This window comes from Camelus dromedarius, chromosome 16, assembly GCF_036321535.1.
Source record: "Camelus dromedarius isolate mCamDro1 chromosome 16, mCamDro1.pat, whole genome shotgun sequence".
NCBI classification, from domain to species: Eukaryota; Metazoa; Chordata; class Mammalia; order Artiodactyla; family Camelidae; genus Camelus; species Camelus dromedarius.
In genome coordinates this window covers 50,076,410-50,097,652 of record NC_087451.1, presented here as the reverse complement: position 1 = coordinate 50,097,652, position 21,243 = coordinate 50,076,410, and the positions used below count along the sequence as shown (strand labels likewise).

Below are 21,243 nucleotides of genomic sequence, written 5' to 3'. Positions count from 1 at the left end.
TTTTGTTTGGGGAATCATTCCCTACCCCACGATGGTGAAGACATCCTCGTCTGTTACGTTCTCTAAGCTTTATTGCTGTGCCTCCCACACCGACATCTCACAATCCACCTAGAATTGATTTTTGTGTTTATGCAAGGCGGCCGCCCAGGGTTTATTTTTCCCCAATACGGATAAATGATCGGCCTAGCACCGTTTACTGAAAAGACCGTCTTTTCCCCACTGCTCTACAGCACCACGTTTGTCGTAAGTCAGGTGTGTCCCTATGTCTTTTCTAGTTTCTCTCCTCTGTTCTCTTGGTCTGTTGTCTATCTTTGTGCCAAAGACTGTTTTAATTATTGTTGGGCGAAGATTTTATGAACTCTAAAATTATCATTTCCAAATCCCCTCTCTTCAGTTTCACCCCCCACACACATACACCGCCAATATAATGTTCTCATTCGCTGTATCCATGTGAAGGGAAATAGAGCTGAGGACGGTGGTAAAGCAAAGCCCAGCAGAAGGGACAGCTTGCTGTTTACCCATTTTCTTTGCCAAAAAGTCAGATTCCTTTAGGAGTCAGGTTCAGAAACGAATGAAGTTCAGACCCATCGCGGGCCAGCCACCACCCCACTCTCATCCGTTGTGACCACGCCAGAGTCCAGTACAGCACATCTGTGGATTCACCTAGAAAAAGCTGCAGTCTGTATTATATATAAAATCTCCTGATTGTTTTAACGCCATGTAAGCTGAATGAAACGTGTCTATAAGCCATGTTCAGCCCACAGGCCACCAGTCTGCTACTCCTGTTAGAAAGGGCCTTTGCTTGTCATTTGTTATTCTGAGTGAGCTGCAGCCACACTTGGTCTCCTCCCTGCCAAACTTTAAAAATTCTAAAATCTATGATTTTTTTTTCTAGATTTTGTGTAGTACAAATACTAACTGCTTCTTATTTATAAAAAGCTGTAACTGGGTGTGAGCTTTAACAGAATGTAATTTTCTACTTCAGTTAGCCAGGAAGGAGAGGAAGAAAAGAAATCTCTCATTTAGGTGCCTTTCCTACCTCGAGAACTTTCTGCCCCTTCAGAGTTCTTTGATAATTCAATTCTTCTGACTTTTAATTAGAGCATTTTTCAAATGGGCAGACAAATTGAAAGTACAATACAGGGAACACCCGTGTGCCCTCCACCTAGATTCAGTAAGTGTTCACTTTTTGCCATATTTGTTTTATCTCTAATGACCCTTCACCACTAAGATGCTCCTGGGTGCATTCTCCTAAGAATTAGGGCATTCTTCCTAACCACAATACCATTTTCACATCTAAAAAAATTAATATTTTCATAATATTTAATATTAAACATTATCATTATCCCTTATGGTTGGAGAACTCATATTCAAATATCCTCAATTGTTCAAAGAATGTCTTTTATACCTATTAAAACCCTGTCTAGGTTTATATTTCGGATTTAGTTACATCTTTTTTAATCCAATACTGTACCTCTACACACACACTTTTTTTGCATAATGACTTTTTAAAACAGCATTCTTGAGGTATAATTTACTGTTAGGGGTTAATTGTGTTCCCCCAAAGTTCATTTGTTGAAATCCTAACCCCCAATACCTCGGAATGTGACTGTATTTGGAGACAAGATCTTTAACGAGAGGTTTAGGTTAAAGTGAGAGATTAGGGTGCTCTCTAATCCGCTGTGACTGGGGTCCGTATGAGAAGGGACAGCTGGGACACAGACAGGTGCAGGGGGACCACCACGTAAAGACACAGGTGGAAGACAGCCGTCTACAAGTCAAGGAGGAGGGCCCCATTACTCTTCAGTGCCACGTTTGTCGTAAGTCAAGTGTGCGCATATGTCTTTTCTAGTTTCTCTCCTCTGCTCTCTTGGTCTATTGTCTATCTTCATGCCAAAGACTGTTTTAATTACTATTAATTAACCAATCCTGCCGACACCTTGATCTCGGGCTTCTAGCCTCCAGAACACTGAGAAATTTCTGTCGCTAAAGCGACCCGGTCTGTGGTGCTTTGCATGGCCGTCCTAGCAAACTGATACGTTTAGAGGACTTACAAAAAGAAAGCCACCCATTGTAAAGTACAGTTTAGTTATTTTTAGTAAATTTATGCAGTTGTACAAACATCATATATTTCTAGTTTCAGAACATTTCCAGCACCCCAGAAAATTCTCTCAGGCTCAGTTGCACTCAGTCCCAACTTCAGCCCTAGACTATCTTTCTATCTCTATAATTATACCTTTTCTAGAAATTTCATATGCATGGAATCATACAATAGATACTGTTTTGTGTCTGGCTTCCTTCACCCAGCATAATGTTTCTGAAGTTCGTCCGTGTTCCATACATCATTGGTTCTTTTGTTTTCATTGCTGAGTAATATTCCATTGCACAGATCTACCATATTTCACTTCCCCATTCACCAGTTGATGGACGTTTGACTGCCATGTCCATTCCCATACAAGACTTTACGTGGGCATATGTTTTCATTTCTCTTGGGTGGATATCTGGGAGTGGAATTATTCCGTATGGCATTTGTTTAACTTTGTAAGAAACTACCAAACCGTTTTCCAAAGTGGATGCTCCAGTTTATGTTCCCTCCAGTCTGTGAGAGTTCTGGTTTCTCTACATCCTCACCAACACTCGGTATGTATGACATTGAGTTTTTAAAGGACCCAGGACTGGTCTCATCTGGATTTGTCCAACTGGTTCCTCATGGTTCAGTTAACTTACTCTCCTAGTCCCTGTATGTCCTATAAACCAGAAGTTAAATCAGGCAATGTTAATTTTATTTCAGTAGCACACTTCCACATACTTAAGACTATACCTTGCATCTCAACTAAGATGGCACATATACAGCTAACTCTGGGGTGTGACTCATCTTTGGAAAATGTTTCACTGTAGCCAAGCTATTATTAAGTTGCCCTCAGTGTACCCTAGATTTCTAACTGCTGGTAGACTAGATCCTGTGTTTTCAAGTTTTTACAGTTTATTAATCTTCTCTTTAAAAATCTGCACAGTCACTGCAGAATTTTTACTCGACCTTTTTGCCAGCACCAGCACCGGCCTTTGCAGTCCCCCTGACTTTGCTCTCTCTGTGCTTGTGTTCCTCCCACAGTTTGCTTGAGGCCTTTTTCTTCTCATCCAGGACGTGTCTTGCAGGTCTATGTTTGGATTTGTTTTTCTCTGCATGATCCAAGGAATTGTAAATCACACCATCGCTCCCCCCCAAAATGGCTCTGGCTCCAAACGCAAAGATGACATCTAGTGTAGTCTTGTACATTTTATCTGGCTTTTCCCAAATCTCTATCTTCAGTCCTGTTGCCTCTCCAGGATGAGGGACATCAGTGACCATTCATTTCTGCTGAAGTTCGGTTGGTCATGAACTTCCTGGTCCGGATAGTTACTGTGTCGTTCATAATGGTGGATCCTCAGGCAGCCAGGAAGGAAGAGCTTGATATTTTTTATATATTTCTATATTCTCTCTCTCCCCCAAACCTCTGACAACCACTTATCACTTTACTGTCTCTCTCGTTGTGCCTCTTCTAGAATATCCTGTCATTAGAATTATACAGTATGTAGCCTTTCCAGTCTGGCTTCTTTCACTCAGCAATAGGTATCTGAGGTTCTTACACGGGTTTTCATGGCTTGGTAGTTCATTTCTTTTTATTGCTGAAAAATAGTTCATTGTGTGGATGTACCATAGTTTGTTTCTCCATTTGCCTATTGCAACGTCTTGGTTCCTTGCAGTTTTTGACAGTTGTGCATAAAGCTGCTACAAACCTTCACATGCAGGTTTTTGTATGGGCACAAGTTTTCAAATAATTTGGGTGAATACCTCTGAGTGCAGCTCTAGCTCACGTGGTAAGACTAAGTTTGGCTTTGTAAGAACTACCAGACTGTCTTCCAAAGTGACTGTATCATTTTGCATTCCTACCAGCAGTGATCAAGAGCTCCTCAGCCTCACCAGCATCTGCTATTACCAGTTTTTTTTTTTTATTCTAGCCATTCTAATAGGTGTGTAGTGGGATCATGTATTTTTCTATTACTCTAAACTATAAAACCTCCACACACCCTGGGGGTCTCAGTCTTCAACTACAAGAATCATTCCCCCACTGTCTGTTGCTTTGTGTTCAGGAGATGAAGACTGATCTTTACAGAAACCTAAGCAAAATATAATTAAAAGATACATTTAACACATTTTTTCCCTTCCATTGGCAAAAATTATTCAGTCAATGTATCATTTAACAATGATGCCAGTCATTTTTCACAGGAAAGATAAAAGTAGAAAACCATGATAGGTTTTTAAGAATATTCTCACAAATGGTGTGGTCAGATAATTGTGCACAGCAAGCTGAGAATGAAACGTTCACGTTACATGACCCCTGTATTAGCCACAGAGTGACTTTCTGTGTACAAATGCTGCATAGTTAGGTTAGGATTTCAGCCCGCGGGAATCTGTGTTATTGTCAAATTAGTGTCATCCCCCTCGAGTCACCCTCTACGCTCTATTTTGTAAGTGGTAATACCAAATTAAAGCATTCATTCCAATACGGTTGTCAAGAAAGGTTAAAATTTGTACAGGGAGCGGCGGGGTCAGAATCTGAATGTTTTGCAAAGCAGGAAGACTCATGGTATCCAGGGTTTAATGCGGAGAACAAAGGCAAGAGGTAGCCCACACAATTAGCAACGTTGTGTGCACAGCTTTGATCACAGCCTCTTTAACGCTGAGCGCCATCCTAGAGATCGCTGTGAATCAGTGGGGAACATTGCACCCCATGGCTGAGGCACGGTGCTTGAATCACTGCGCTTCTGCCATTCGAGTGCACGTGGACACTGGCTCTCCCCAGCCAGCGCTCCGCGAGCTGGTTGCCAAGACTGAGTTTAATTTGCGTAAACATAAAATCTGTTCACTGGTTTCCAGCGAGACCGCATAAACTGAAACATTTAACCTGACCTCAGCTGGAACTCCTCTTGCCCTTTTGTTGGTGAGTTGTGTTGGTTTTGCCTGATGGGTCGGTTTGAAGAATGTTTGAATCTGCCCATTAATGCTGTTTGATATAGTCCCTTTTCATCAGTATGGGCTTGATGGCTCAGGGAGTAGCCAATTAATTTACACAAACACCTCCTCTAGTTCTACGGAGGATACAAAGCAAGCAGGGGAGAGAAAAGAGACAATTATCTGAACCGATGTGACTGCTTTGTGGAGGTAAATGGATTGTAATTATGTCAGGCTTCATGCTTTATGACTCTGTCTGACGTGAGTTGCTAGAAAGATACCGTTTTATTTGGAAGATAGATTGTCCTTGTAGTGTTACAGGGGTGAGCCCTGCTAAAATCCATCGGCTACCGGCTCTGCTCCCCATCACCACTTCTAAAGCACCCCTGCCCTCCTGGCAGTGTCCCAGGAGAAGGTGTTTCCATGGTAATCTCAGTGGAGGCAGTCAGCTGACGTCTGGCACCGCCTGAGCTGGTGTGCGCCAGCCTTCTCTCTCTCCTCCCTCTCTCACTCCTCCCTCGAGCCTTTAAACTATATTTACTAGTCCTCTTTAATGGAACGTGTATATCCCCTTAATGCCAGACACTGAGTGGCACTCGGGTTTGTTTATTTATTTATTTAGGTAATAAATTCACCTTCCTAATTAATTCTCAGCAGTTCCTGCAAGCTGTATTATTTTGAACATCTTGTGCAAATGTTTATATTTTTGCCTGTTATAACAAAGAGAGTTCCTTAGCAATATTGGCTATTTGGCCAAACCTCTGTTCCTCTTTAAAAGATGCAAATGTTAGGGTTTCAGTTTAATTTTTTCAAGAATCTTTTCTTGCTCTGATGCTTTGGCAATGAAACAGTCCACTCCCTTTATGATTTCTTTTAACATTCAATTATTTTATTATTTGATTTGAGTGAGCCACAAGGTTTTAAAATACTTCTAAGAAATGTGGCATCTAGCCATGTTCTCTCTCTCTCTCTCTCTTTTTTTAAACAGGAGAAAAAAGTCAGAATTTCAGAGCTCTCCTATTGATTGTTTTCCTGACATGTGTTTAGAAGTAAATGCCTTTTGTCGTACGGGTTAGAGACTGCCGCTTACGCTAAGCTGTATTAAATAAGCAAACCAACTTACAATGTCAGAAGTCGGTGCTTTGGGGCAGGAGATAGAATCCATTTTCATCAGTACTATACTTGGAAATGCAATTACAAATGTAAAAGATGTATCGAAGCAGTGTCTGAGAGCAATAGTCGTTAGAGCCAACGAATGACTCCTTTGAAAAGCTTTCTTGTTAAAGAACCACAAAGCCTTTGTAAAATTAACGTGTAAGCAAATTAGTCCAAGACCACCTCATTTATCCAGAGGTCAGATTGCTAGAAAGGAGATCCTTTTAAAACAAAGCCCCGAAAGAAGGCATGCACGTAAAAGATCTCTGCACTTGCAGAAGTGGATGCCACTAACCTGAGGCAGTAGTCAGCTTCCTCCTGTACAGCTGTCTCATCAGAGCTTTTACACAGTCAGCACTTTTGAACACCTACTATGTGCTGTGCGTTTGCCGGGCACTAACAGTGGCATAGTCCGTCACAGTCTGCCCGCAGCACCGTGGGAGAGGCAGAGGAGGGAACCAGCCCACCCAGCACATGCAGCGGCATAGGTACAAATTATAATACCTCTCTCCCAAGGGCTGTTGCTCAGAAAGGTCAAGTAATCACCCAAGGTCACACAGCTCACAGGGAGTGGCGCCAGGCTTCTCTTTGACCCTGGAGCCCTCAGAGTCACAACCCTGATGGTGACCTCCTATAACTGCCTCCCTTTTATGATGAGTAGCACATCTAACTAAGATCCTATTTTAAGAGGAGGAAAGAACTAACAGAACTGACATTTGTCGCGTACCCAGTGTCAGGCATTTATTGGGTGATTTAAATATACTGTGTCTCCATCTTTCTAAGAGTCCTGTGCAGGAAGTTAAGTATGATTTTTATCAAAGAATCAAGTGAATTTCCAAGGATAGTCCTGAAGAAAATGGACTTTACCTCCTGCCCCAAAGTACTGACTTTTGACATAACTTGATTTGCTTAGAGCTGTTTACCATAAGCTGTTGTCTCTAACCGTTACATCATTTCCCAGAGAGGCTGGTCACTCGTGCAGGATTTCCATACAGATTGTTCAGACACCAGAGCCCAAAAAGCCCCAGTGAGATGGAAGGCTGGACATCTTCTGGCTTAGCTGCCTAGGATGGTCTCTCTTTCTTTCTCTCTCCCATTCCTCTTGTTTATTTATGTAAGTCTTTCTTAATAATGATAATTGCTTTCTGAATATTTTATCTTAACCTTTTGAGGATAAGTGACTTGCAAACCTTGGGGATCCCCCAGGAAACTACATAATCAAGACCAGAGCCTGTCTGGGCAGGGTTTAGCTCAGTGGTAAGAGTGCCTGCTTAGCATGCACAAGGTCCTGGGTTCAATCCCCAGTGTCTCCATTAAAAAAATAATAATAGTTTTTTGAAAAGACTAGAGCCTGTGTACTAGCCATGTTCCACATGTCAAGGGCTCTCTAGGGCAAGACACTAGGATACAGAAGGAAAAAAAACCTTTTGCTCTATTCCTTTTGGGGAGGGAAAAAAAAAAGGCAGCATCTCTGAAGACAGCTGCCACATTGTACTTCCATTTACACAGTTGTTTCTCTCTTAATTGCAATCCTGTCTCTTCCAAGAAGAAACATGTAGGAAAAGGTACTACAATCTCAGGCCAGAAAAAAATGCTTTCATTGCTAACCTGATTCGTCAGAGATTTGAATTTGATTTCATTTAGTTTCCACTTTTAGAGCCCAAATCAAAAATGTTAGTAGCTTCTATCTCAGGGGTTCTCAGCCTTGACTGCACACTGGAATAGCTTAGGGAGTTTTTTTTTGAATTCTGATACCCTGGCCACATCCCAGACCGGTAACATGGAATCTCTGGGGATAGGCATCAGCGTGTTTTAAAGCTCCCTAGTGTGCAGCCAGGGAGGAGATCCCTGATCTAACTCTTCTTCTGTTCCCCACATTTATTCGCTTTTGTTGTTCTATATGTTTCTTGGAGATGTATATTGAAATTTGGACTTGCCCCCAAATTAAATTCTGCCATTAGATTTTTCTCCCCTGTGTGTGTGTGTGTGTGCACGCACATTGCATGTGTATATAGGGGACAGTGACACACAGGGAAGAGAGAGAGTGTGTGTTTCCTAGAAAGCCTCATAATCCTGTGATTCATATCAAAAATTAAATCTTCTTTAAGGTACGGACTGTGGTTTCACATTTGCAGATGGTCTTATTGGAAGATTTTCCGCCAACAAGAGTAGTGTAAGATCATCACTTTATATTTGCTGACTTCCATCCCTCTTAATGGACATCGCCGTACGTCGTCTCACTTGGCCCTCCCCACGTCACTGGGAGGCAACCTACGTTGGTCCTGAACTCATAGGTATTAAGTAAATGGGCCTGTTCCTTTATTAATGGTTGAGGTTCAGGGCAGACTTTCTCTGCACTGAATTATCATGAAGCTCTGGCACACTACAGGGAGAGTCTGATTTTCTGATATAACTGACGTAAAGAAACAGATTTTATTTCACTGGAATCCTATCTAAATACAGACATCTTTACGATGTGCCAGGGATGGAGGCAGATCTCGCAGGGTGAGTGAAGTGGGCAAGTTCAGGATTCTCTCTCCTGACTTTGCGAAATTACTTCTTTGGCTTCTGGGCCTGGAACAGTCACTTGGCTCCTTAGGAAGCCGCCTCCCATGTCTACCCTTGCTCCCTGCTCCTCCACGCCTTCCCATTTCACAAAGCTTGTTGAGTTGTAAGACAAAATACCTCCCATTGCATTTCAAGACCATCACACTGTAAATGGTAAAGGACAAAAGGAAGAACCACATCCCAGTGGGTCTGACTAGCACAGGTGTTCAGATGCGTGGAAGCATATGGGTAGTTGTTGAATTTACGCCCCGTTGTAACGACAGCGCCCCCCTCAGTGGAGCCTTGAAGCCTGAAAGCAGATGCATGTAAATTAACCTGAAGTCACACGTGTGACGTCCTTAGCCTAGTTCTGGTCACGTAGTAAAACGCTCAGTAATTGTCAGCTGCTCTTAACCCCCTGTGGGCTGGCGGTCCTGTGCCTGTAGAAACCAGAGGGGTGGGGAGAGGGCCACCCTCGGTGTCCTCACTGTTCATTCTTCCCTCTCGCTTTTCCTTCTTCCTTCTCCCAGATAACCGCATGGCTCCCTCGCTCCATTCAGGTCTCTGCCCAGAATAACCTCCAAGGGATTGTCCAGAAGGATCTATCCTTCCCTCTCTGTGCCTTTATACTGCTCCTTGGTTCTTCCTCATAGACATGTCACCTCTGTCACAAGACACAGTTGTGTGCGCTCCCCAGCTCCCCGGTAGAACACAGACGCCGAGACGGGGGGTTGTGGGCGCCTGTTACTGCCAGACCACAGGTGCTCAGTAAATGGGTGCTGACGGATGAGTCGGAGGGGCGAGATTGGTGACGGGGAAGGCAGTGGAGAGGCTGCGGCTCTGATCCTGTGGAGAAGTTACAAGGGCTTGGACTCAAGCCAGGACGGTTAAGAGGGGTTAAGGGAGCTGGATTCAAGAGCTGTTTAAGTGGTCAAAATAAGAGGCTGCAGGCACTGAGAAAATAGGGTCTAGACCCCCAGCAGGCTTCTTCCCTGGACAAGGTGGGCCTGCTGGTTACTCACCAAGATGGGAGATGTCGCGGGGGAAGCAGCGACGTCGTAGCAGAGTGTGAACGTGAACTCAGTCCTACCTGCACTCATTTAAGGAGCCTGGGGAAGGAAAAACGGAGAGGCCCCGTAGACAGTTAACTGTCTCGAGAACAATTCAGAACAGGGACATAGATTTGGAAGCCGGGAACGTGTGGTAGCTGAAACCATGAGAGCAGGTGAGGCGAGGGGGAATGACCAGGAGAACGGGGCTTTTAAGGCCATGCTGGGGCTGGTGGCTTTGATAGAGAGGAACGCAGGGGACCCGTCAGAGCGTCCTGAGTAGAGAGAACCCTCCGGCCTCACCTGCACCTTTACCCTCATTGTCCTCCGCGCATTCTATGAGTTGTGATCACCTGCTGCCTGCTGTGGCACTAGGCCGGGGCCTGGGGGTAAAGGTGAACAAGACAGAGCCTCTGCCAGCTGTTCAGTGGGTGAGGCAGACATATACAGAAACCACCCCAGTACGGCTTCTTAAATCTTGAAACAAAGAGCAGCGGGAACTGCTGAGAGAGCAGGGAGTGGAGTGGAGATGGTTTCCCAGACAAGGAAGCCTTTCAAGGCTTCATAAGTGTATGCAAACACTTGTGCTTTTTTTTTTTCTTTTTCCTTTTTTTTTCTGTACAGTGTACCTGTGGCTTTTTTTCAGATTCTTAAAGGGATGTGTGAATGAATGTTTTTGGCAACGCAGGGCGACAGATTTGGAGTGGCATGATGAGGTTGGTTTTTTAGGGAGCTGACCCTCCCCGACAGCGTTAAAAAGTATGGACTGACCTGGGAAGAGGCTGGTGAAATAAAGACCACTGCAGTAAATGCTCTTGGGGCCTGGGACATGGCGTGACTGGTGGCACTTAATGGAAATAGGGCCGAAACGAGAAGGACAGTAGTTAAGGCAGGGTAATGACTTTCATTTTGGTCGAGTCCAGTATGCGGTCCCCAGGGACCCTTGTCGGAGCTTTCCCCATCAGGCGCTACAAGAAAGGCTTAAGCTTGACATTCGCATATGAGAATTGTCAGTATTTTAAAGAGAGGGGAGCCTGCAGCCCTCCTCCCCACTAGGCCCATGTTGCATCCTCGTGCGATGTGTGCCTCCTGGCTCCCCAGCTGCGTTGCAGACTCCCTAAGGAGAAAGCTGCGTCTTCTAACCTGTCTGCACGCATCATCTGGAACAGAGAGCTGGACCTTCCAGTACTGGGCAAGACAGAACAGATGCATTTCTCCCCGCCCCCCCCATCTCACTAAGTCCACCTAAAAACGCTAGACATTATATTATAAAACAAATGTTAAGAAGACCCTGAAAGGTGGCGAGAAAGTGGACTAGCTAGGGACCTTAAGACTTGAGAAACGACATGGCAGTGAGCCCCCTGGGATTTCTTTTTGCCTCTGTACATCCCGAACTGTGTGCAGGAGAAGTCCCCTGCCCAGAAATGCCGGTGGGCACAGACAAGAAATGTTTGCTCTCTCTTGCCAGAGGACCAGGAAATGGGCAGCCTAAGAAAACAGAAACCTTTTTGACAATAAACGCACTTCTCGAGAAAAACACCAGGGAGGATTGCAGGCCTCCCTCACCCGCCTGCAAATTTCCTTCAACCAAGGCCCCACGAGGAGCCTGGACTTCTGCCCCTTCCAAGCGGAAAGGAGGTGCCCCTTCCCCTCTCATAGGGCCTCCAGGGGAGGCTGGATGGGCAGCCTAGGTTTCCACCCGCTCCTGGTGGCTCCAACGTGCCCTTCCTACTCCCCACCAAGCAGAGTCAATGAGTCCAAGTAGGGCGTGGATGTCCACTCCCACCCAGCAGTAGAGCATTGATTCATTTTTAGCAGAAGCCTCCTAAAATAGAGGATTTAAATTAGACCCAGAGTCTGATAACACAATACCCAAAATGACCAGGATGTGATCAGAATCACTCATCATCCCGAAAGTGGAGCACCACTAGTGTGTGTGGACTCAATTTGTTGGCAAACGTAGGTTAAGGAAAATAAACCTACAATTATGAGTGAGTGATCTCTGCATCGAGAGGATCGCTCATTTGTAAGGTTAAAAAAAAAAATTCAATTGAAAGACAAACAGGGAAAGTAACTTCATTAAGTTGGTATTTCTAAATGGAGAAAAAATAAACTCAAAATGGATTATATAAAACTTGACTCAATTAATAAGACAATTAGCTCTATAAAATAATAATTTGACTACCTAGGATGAAGTTATCTAACAGTTTTGCCTGAATCAGTGGTCATGTGTGATTAGAATCACTTGGAGGGAGGGGGCGTCAAAAACTGGAGATGTCCCGCCCATCAACACCAGATAAAGCAGAGTGTCCCCCGTGACTGTAACATGCAAGCAGGGTTGACAGCCATCAGCCTGAATGAACCATGGGGGATAAACAGAATATAAGTGGAGAAATTTCACAAGTCCTGAATACTCAAAACAGATGTGATGGAGTTTGCACACTAAATTTTGCATGCTCTTTCTAAAGGAGTGCCCTCTTGGGCCATTTATCTTGCTTCATGCACCCTTGTGATGAATCTGATTATCCGCTCCCCAGGCCCACAACAATAAATCTGAGGCAGTAATTAAAAGGGAGTCAGTCTCTCACAGGCAGGCAGGCATGCTGATGGTTGCAATACATGAAAACTGAGAGTGCAGGAAGACTAGGAGGAGGCTGAGTTCGGTTCCACTGGATGGCTTGATATTAAAAGCTTGTCGAAGTGACTTCTTGAGCTGTCTCCTCAGAGCAGTCTTTTTTGGAACTAGAATTCAGTTTTTCTTGGAACTACTGAATTTCAAGCTGCAAGACAAACCCAGGAACTCCCAACTGCCAGATAATCTAGCAGAGATACCTCCAACCGGCCTGTCTGAGACTTTTAGCAAAAAGAAAACAATTGGCCATTTGGCTGACACCCATGAACTGATAGGTTCTAACCACTGTTTCAGTAAGGAATTTGACTCATTTAATCTAAATATGAAAAAGCCAGATTTGCATGCCACAAACGGGGTACTTGCAACCAAAGGGGGAAATGATTCGTGCATTTAAGTTAATAGAGGAGGTTGTGGCCGGCCTGAGCTCCTGTGCAGCTCCCTCTAAAGGAATTTGTATTTAACGTCATGAAGTACAAAGTTCATTTGTGATGAGAACATTATCCAGGCAGTAAATTTTTTTTTCTTGGTGGTGCCCTTAATCCCTTCCAGGACGAGGAGCATTTTGGGAGAAACTGAAGTTGACTGTGGAGATGTTACTTACTCGGTGCAGTTAGATGGATTGCTTTTGGAAATTTATGAAAGAGTTTTGCTGAGTTGCTTTTATCAAACTGTAAAAATCAAGAGTTGAAAGGCCTTGTCAATCAATAATGTAAACTTGGCCCTTTCGTCCGTTCATCACGGTTGTTTTCATTGACCTGAATAATATCGATCAGTAATACGAGGCTCATAACTAGCCGCTGGTGCCGAAAGTCGATTACACTGGCTTTAAGACAGTTTCTTGTTACCGCTCATGACCCGTATTTTGTATAAAAGGCTTTATTTCACCATTAAGATGTCATGTGCTTTACACGTCCTGGTGTGATTTTTGGAGCATGTGGTTCCGGGGTATAGTCACAAGAACACCAGTAGCTTTTAGACACATCTGTTTCAAAGCATGTTTGCTAAATAATGTTCACCATAACAACTCTGAATTTTACTCTGAAAGTAAAATAACAACTTTATTATGTTTCATGAAGCTGAAAACAGTTCTAAAACATAGTGTGTTCTTAGATGCTCTTACAATGTGATAAAAATTTTTTTTTTTTTTTTACAATTTTTGCTGTTATTGAAAGTGATATTTGGGCCGCCCTTTATGCTCCCTCATCTTCGGGGCACACACTCTGTCTGTAGAGTGTGTACCTACTTCTGCTCTAACCTGAGCACCCATCCCCTGCACCTCGTGGCCTTTCTCTTGCCTTCTGAAGTGGCCTACACTCTATGCATCTCTCTAAATAAATTTACCTTTACTCAAAAATAAAAAAAAAAGAAAGAAAGAAAGTGGTATTTGTTTATAAAGGAATAGACTCCTCTTATCCTGAACGTATCATTCTTTCCATGATCTGTTTACATAATTAAAATTTCTCTGTTTTCTGGCCACTACTGCTACATAACTATCTGCCCCAAACTTACAACCACCTTCTCTTTATTGTGGTCCTGGTTTCTTTAGATTAGGAATTCATAAAAGGCAGAGCAGGTGGCTCGTCTCTGCTGTACAGTATCTGAGGCTTCAGCTGAGAAGGCTAGAAGGTTGGTGGTGACTCAGGGCTGGGGGCTGGAATCCTCTGAAGGCTCATTCTCTCCCCCTGAGCTGGGGGGACGTGACTGGCTGGGACTGAGGACTGGAGAGCTTTATGCGCCCCTTCGGGGGCTTCCTTACACATGGTGGCCTCCGGGTAGCCAGACTTCTTACGAGGTGGCTTATTGTCCAGAGCATGCACATCCTAAGGAGCAAGGCAGAAGCTGCATCCCCTTTGATGACCTACCCTCGGAAGTCACACAGAATCACCTCTGTTGCATTTTATTGGCTAAAAGCAAGTACTACGATCAGCCCAGATTCAAGGAGAGAGGACACAGACCTCCATCTCTCAATGGGCAGAATGTCAAAGGACTTAGGAATAAATTTTAAAGCCTCCACAGTCTACCCCGTGGTCAAAAATTATTTTCATTCCTCTTGACATTCAGAATGCACTCACCCATTCCCAAGATGCCCCAAAGCCTCATCCTTGTAGGTCGTCAGGTTCAGAGTTGAGGTCCAGGATCTCATTGTGTAAGTCCATCCAAGTATAGTTCCTCAGCCAGAATTCCTTCAACCTGAAGACCTGTGAATCTCGGGTCCTTAAAATGACAAGTTATCTGCCCCACATACCCAACATACAGTGGTGACCCAGAGGTGGGATACCCCAGTAGACACTCGCCGTCCCCAGAGATGGGAAATGGGAGGCACATGACAGTTACAGGCCACCTGTGCTTGCAGCTAAGTAGCCTTCTTAGCCAGCTTCCTGCCCACCAAAGGTTGGGGGTCCAGACACCTCTGCAGATGTTGTAACATTTCTGTCCCTTTCAGTCCAACCTGATACAATTCCTTTGAAGTCTTAGTGGATTTACTGTGCATCAATTTGTAATCCATGAAAAGCACACCCACAAATCTCTGCAAATAAACTGTCCTGTACCTTGGGCTCCTTGTGAGCTGCTGTGGGACAAGGCGCTAAGACTCTGAAGAGTCCCACTGTTTAAAAGAGAAAATTTGTAAGGCATGCCCTGAAGGTCTTTGGAGAGCCTTTCATCTATCTGGAAGTTTCTGTGTAGCACTGCCTTAGGTCTTTCTGAGGCTTTAGCAAGGGATTTCACATTCCCACTTTGGATCTGATCATTGCCCTGAATCCATTTCTCAATTTGAGAGTCATCTGCCATCTGGAGAAGCTGGGACTTCTCCAGTTTTATTTTCAAACCCAGCAAGTGCAGGCTCCTTCATATTTCCTCTAAATTTTGCATGAAAGCTGAACATCTTCTTATTAGAATCATCTCCTCTTCTCCCTTTTTTCCATAGACAGTGAGAAGCAGCCAGATGGCACTTTCAGGATCCTGTCTAGAAATCCGCGTCTAGATCACTGAATTTGTTAGTTGCATCTTCCATTCACTACCTTCCCACAGGCAACAGCATTGCCAAATTTTCTGCCATTTCGTAATAAGGGTCTCCTTTCCTCAAATTTGAAATAATACTTTTCTTGCTTTCCTTCAAGCCCGCGTGCCCGCCTCCTTAAAGCCCGTCATGATTCCACCAGCAGGCTCCTCAGGGCTCTTCCGGCTTCCACCCACTTCCCAAGGCCAGTGCCAGCTGTTTTAGGATGTGTCACAGTGACACCTCGCTGCTGCCAAACTTCTATTCTGGTCAACCATTGCTGTGTACCACACCACCCCAGATTTAGTGGAGTGAAAAAAACGACCACTGTATTATGATCATGGATTCCACGGGTCAGGAATTTGGAAACGGCCCAACAGGGCCAGTTCGCCTTTGCTCCAAAGTCTGAAGGGCTTTGGTTGGGAAGACACACAGGCTAGGGGTTCCTCAGCAGCTGAGTGTTGGGATCACTGGGACCCTCACACGCCCATTTGTCTGGCACTGAGGCTGGGAGGACTCGTACCAGGACTGCTGATCAGAGGATCAACACCTGACCTCTCTGAGAGGCTCGAGTTCCTCCCAACAAAGCGGCCTCAGGACGGTCAGACCTCCTACACAGTGGCTCAGAGCACAAGCACTTCTTTGCTTCCAAATGACGATTGTTTATAGAGGGATAAACTCTTAGTTATCCCAAACTGTGCATTATTTCCCTGATGAATCTGTACAGTTAAGATCCCTAATTTGTAGCTGGTTGGACCAAGGAGAGAGGGGAAGAGAAGGAGAAGGAAAGAGGGAAAGGGACAGAAGAAGGGAGGTCAGGAGAGACAGATGAACAGAGGACAGAGAGACAAAGCAAGAGATGAAGCCAGCAGGCATCATCCTACAAAAAGTCAGAGCGTCTGCCTTCCACGTCTCTGCATGGAAAACAGGATGAACAGAATGTCCTCCATCGCTGAGCAGCTAGAATCAATTTCTTAATTGAGATCAGAAGAGCATAAATATTGTAACTCTGCAGTCAAACCAAAGAACTGAAAGAGAGTGGCAGATCCAAAAGGCCGAGAGTATGTATCGGCATACAACCCGAAACCTGAAGAAGTGAGGTGACCAGCACGATTTTATGACAGCTCTTGTGTGTTAAGCACATCCCTAATCAGGGGGGAAACCCCAAGTTAATGAAGTCCCTCGGAGGTGTGTGTAGACGGCACTAACCACGGAAGAGAAGAGACCCTCGCACTCGGGAAGGCACGGAGTAGCTGCCTCCTGGGAGTACGTCTGGACCAAGGAGGCCCCAGAGTGAAAACTAGATGGAGGCACTGTGACAAGGCCTGCGTTCTCCTCCCTGGTCAGCCCTTGGTGGTTTTCTAGGAGTTGATCACCGTTTCATAAGACTAATTCTTTTCAATGTAACAAGAACTCGAGGGCTCCTGGCCTATTTTGAGGCCCCACAAGTTTCAGTGGCAAAGCTTGTGCACACATATGCAGAGTCATAAAGATGCAGACAGGGAAATAAAGAGGAATATGGAGCAAAAAAGACAGCAGGCAAGATGACCTGTGGTTACAGTGGACTTTGGGGGAGTGTTAACCCCACCCCTGAGCTCATGCGAGGTTAGACCTAAGGATGCAGGTTTGCAACTCTGTATTCTAGGTGTTGGTTCTTGTCCTACAACGTGAGACTGAGTCTCATCCAACAGCTGTGGGTTTACAGCCTCAGCATAATTTATTTTGAATTATTTGGAACTGGAGATTGGAAACCAGGGATTATCTGTCCATTAAGAGAAATCTAAATAAAGTTAAATTCCGTCACAAGGAATCTTACTATAAGATGAAGAGATGGGCAAACAAAAATGGTTTAAACTCCAAACCACCTATTTCAAGTAACTTGAATAAACCATATTTTATTGTTATAATAGTTTAAATAGTTCCTTTAAGGTCACCATTATAGCATCTGGCTGATTTGTCACCTTCAAAGATTAATGATTTTATTTGTAAAATTTTCATAATCCTAATGGCACAATTCATGAAAACAGAGAAAAGGTTAGGAGAAAATTCAGTGTTTTGTGCGTTTGTTCTTACCACAGTGGACCTCTGGATTTCTAGGTCTTAAGGAATGAGCTAATCTTTTTAAGCTCTCAAAAGCTAAATAAGCCAATTTGACTTACAAATGTAGAACTAAGACTTAAAAAGAACAATCAGAGGAAACTCTGGCGTGATGGAAATATTCTGTGTCTTGAGTTGAGTGTCAAAAGTCATCCACCTAAACACTTAAAAATCGGTTAAATTTATTGCATGTAGATTATACCTGAATTTTTTAAATCCTCTGACTGATGGATCAAGTTGTATGGAGTATTTTGTTGTGAGTAAGGTCGTATGCTTTAATTTCCAGTTAATTCTTCTCTCCCCTGCTATTTATAAAAATAGTAAAAGATAGAAAATATCTATTAACATATTTAGTCTCTAACACTTAAATTCAAACTTTTCTCTGGGTTACGTTTCCGTATGATTCCCTGGAAAGCAAATTGGGCTGGTACCCCAGACTCCTTATGATCTGAAGACTCAAATATTTTTGACATTGAAAATTTTTTCTTCAACCATTTCTTTCATTTCTGTAGTATCTCTTCTGTTCCTCACTGCTTCTGTTGTTTTTAATTTATCATGTTTATTTTTCAGAGTCATTTCTCTTCCTAATACTGGTCCGTTTTGCACTTATTTCATAAATGAGAGTACAAATTCGAGATTTCCTTTTCTAGTTCTCTCTGCTTTCTTGCACTTAAGTCCATCTGCTCTGACCCCTCAGACCAGCCCCCTCCTTCAGGACTGCCGGACCTTGTTACTTGTCTTGTTGTGTTCACTGTGTGAACCTCCTTCCTGAGGAGGGTCTGGGAGAATTGAGAGGGATTACCATCCGAGACTGTATCTGCCCTGCTCAGATCTTTAAAAACTAAAGAGGAGGAAGGTTTAGATATATCTTAGCGTAGAGCTCACTCACGGATTAAGAGAAATAAGAAGGCAACTAGCAGGGGGAAGTCTTGATAAGCAGGTTCACTTTTATTGAGGAACTTATTTGTGTGTGGCCCCTGCCCTATGTGATCCCCCTTCCCTAATGATGTATTTGCCTACGATACCTTCCCTTGGCGTGGTGCTTCTGTGAAGGTTTTCAGGTTTCACCAATCCTGTCTCATCTTAGAGTGTAAAAACCCTGGAAGGCGGACGGATTTTATTTATTTATCTTTTTAAACCCCAGAGAGAGTTGCTCCTATTTGATCCTTACCACCATCTCATGAGGGAGACAAGGCATCTGGTAAGGGTCCTGATTTTGCAGAAAAGGAGACAGATGCCCCAAGAAATGGAATGGTTCACTCAGGTTCACGTGACAGATTTGAGATGCACACCCAGGCCGTCCCTTACTGCACTGCTTTTCCCCACCTGCCATCCTGTCTCCCAGAACAAAACAGACATCCTGGATGCTGTTTGTCCTGCCCTGGTGACACAGGGACTTAACCTTTCATTATGTGTGCAGCAGAGGAAAGTAGGTGCTGCCTCCCTCTTTTCTGCTGAGACCCGGCCACACCCGAAGGCCTGAGAGCACGCATGAAGAATTTCGGTGCTCCGCAGGGTGAAGCCACCCAGACAGGGCAGAACAGGGGAGAACAGGAAGGGACGCCCACACCGCAGGAAGGTGGCTGCGGAAGCAGGCACGGCGCCTGTGCTCTGGCCCGACGGCATCAAGAAAGGGCTCCTCTGTCCGGGTGGTTCCAGCTTTCACTGCTGAATCCTTCCCTTTCCCAGAACCCCTGCAACTAATGTTCCCGAGATATGCCAGCAGAGTTACTGCTGTTAGAAGTCTCATTTTATTAGGCTTTAATCAAGCTCTCCTGTGAAGTGCTACATAAACTCAATTTTGGATTTTGCATATAAAATAATCAAATGAGAGTGAAGCATCATAGACATAAAATGTTTTTTAATGAAAATGGTATATTTAATTTAATCATAGAAAATTATCTGAATGGGGCACATCTAAGTGGCAGGAGTACTGATACATCCTCTTACCTAGGGCCTTGGAGAGCCCAAGATCTACACAGGCTTGTGCAATGACTTCCAGTTCTTTGAATATTTTCCCTTCCCTCCAGTGAGCTCTGACCCAGGCATCCTTTAGAATCAACCTAAGAACACACCTTCAATGAAAATTTATTTACTTGACATTTAGGGGTGCATATTTTTACAGCTTATGTTCATTTGTATGTGATATTCGGAAAAGCCTACCATGATGGAAAAAACATGGGCCTGGGTCAGTCTGCAGACCTGAGTTCCAGTTTCAAGGCCTACAAATCAGCTAACTTCCTAGCCTCAATTTCCTTATCTGTGAAATACGAGCTTGGGACTAAACGGTCTTCCAAATGTATGAACTGTTAGAAGTGTTCAAAGTGTTCGGTTGTTTGATATTTGTCTCTGTGCTCAACTGGATTATGAATTTCCCTGGAACAGGGATTATGCCGTCTGCATCTTTGGTACTTCCATCCCCATCGCCAGCTGCCCGGCACTCTGCGCTGCCCGCAGTGGATACCCTGTCAATGCTTTGGACTGACTGACAGCACCGATGGCAGCCAGGAGGTGGCACTTTGGTATTTTCTGCAATAGAAGAACAAACCACAATGAGAAATCACTCAGGCTCCTGCTTTATTGACCAAAGTAGTTCTAGGGATCAAAGCAACCAAGGAGCTATTTTTTTTTTAATTGGCGTATAATAAATAACATTGTCTTTTGGTGGTGGTGATGGTATACCAGTCTGTGGGTCTTCATACATGCACAAATTACTGTAACCACCACCACAGTGAAGATACAGAGTCATTCCATTAACCCTAAAAACTCCTTTATACCAACCAGGACCCCCGACCCCAAATGCTGACATCTATATTCTAGGATATCGTATAAATGGATCATACAATATGTCACCTTTTGAGACTGGCTGCTTTCACTCAGCATAATGCCTCTGAAAGTAATCCATGTAGTTGCATGTCAGTAATTTGCATTATTAGTTCATTCTTTTTTATTGCTAAATAGCATTCCATTGTATCGATGTACCACAGTTTATTCACCTGTTGATGGATGTTCTGGTTGGTTTCAGTTTGGCACACTTACGAATAGGGCTGCTGTACATATCCCTGTGTAAGTTTTTGTGTGAACATTAAGTTTTTATTTCTCTAGAATAAATGCCTAGGAGTGAGATTTGTGGTTCATGTGATAATTCTGTGTTTAACTTTTTGAGTAACTGCCAAACTGGCTTCCCAGTGATTGTGCCATTATCATCCCCACCAGCGATGGAGGAGCGTTCCAGTCCCTCTGCAGCCTCACCAGCATTTTTGTTGTCGTCACTTTTGTTGTTCTTCTTCCTCTTTGTTTCTTGTTTATTTGGGCCATTCTGATAGGTTTGTGGCGATATCTTGTAGGCTGAGTCTGCGTTTCCCTAATGGCTAGGGCTGTTGAGCATCTTTCTGTGCTCATTTGCCACCCATAGGTCTTTGGTGAAGTGACCTCAGATCTTTTGCCCATGCTACATTGGCTTGTTTGCTCTCTTACTTGCATTTTAAGAGTTCTGTGTATATTCTGGATACAAGTACTTTATTAGATGGAGCTCTGCAAATATTTTCTCCCAGTCTGTGGGCAGTCTTTTTGTTCTCCTACCAATATCTTTTTTAGCGAAAAGCTTTGTATTTGATGAAATTTAACTTAACATTTTTTTTCTTTTATGGGTTGTGCTTTTGGTGTCATTTCTAAGAAATCTTTGTCCAGTCCAAGGTCGCAGAGACTTTCTCCTATGTTTTCTTGAAGTTTTATAGTTTTACATTTTTACATTTAGATCTCTAATCCATGA

General features: G+C 43.9%; 2 protein-coding genes across 3 annotated transcripts in view; one reads left to right on the top strand and one right to left on the bottom strand.

The window, feature by feature from the left end:
* The window catches only part of MYO1D (myosin ID), a 304,073-nt gene that overhangs the window by 196,528 nt on the left and 86,302 nt on the right, over positions 1 to 21,243 (top strand). The gene's annotated exons all lie outside the window — the stretch shown is intronic.
* LOC116157751 (small ribosomal subunit protein eS24-like) lies at positions 2,952 to 3,413 on the bottom strand. Its single transcript, XM_064494894.1, is given in 2 exon segments — positions 2,952 to 3,365; positions 3,367 to 3,413. Coding segments are annotated over 2 exon segments (384 nt in total). The 3' UTR covers positions 2,952 to 3,028.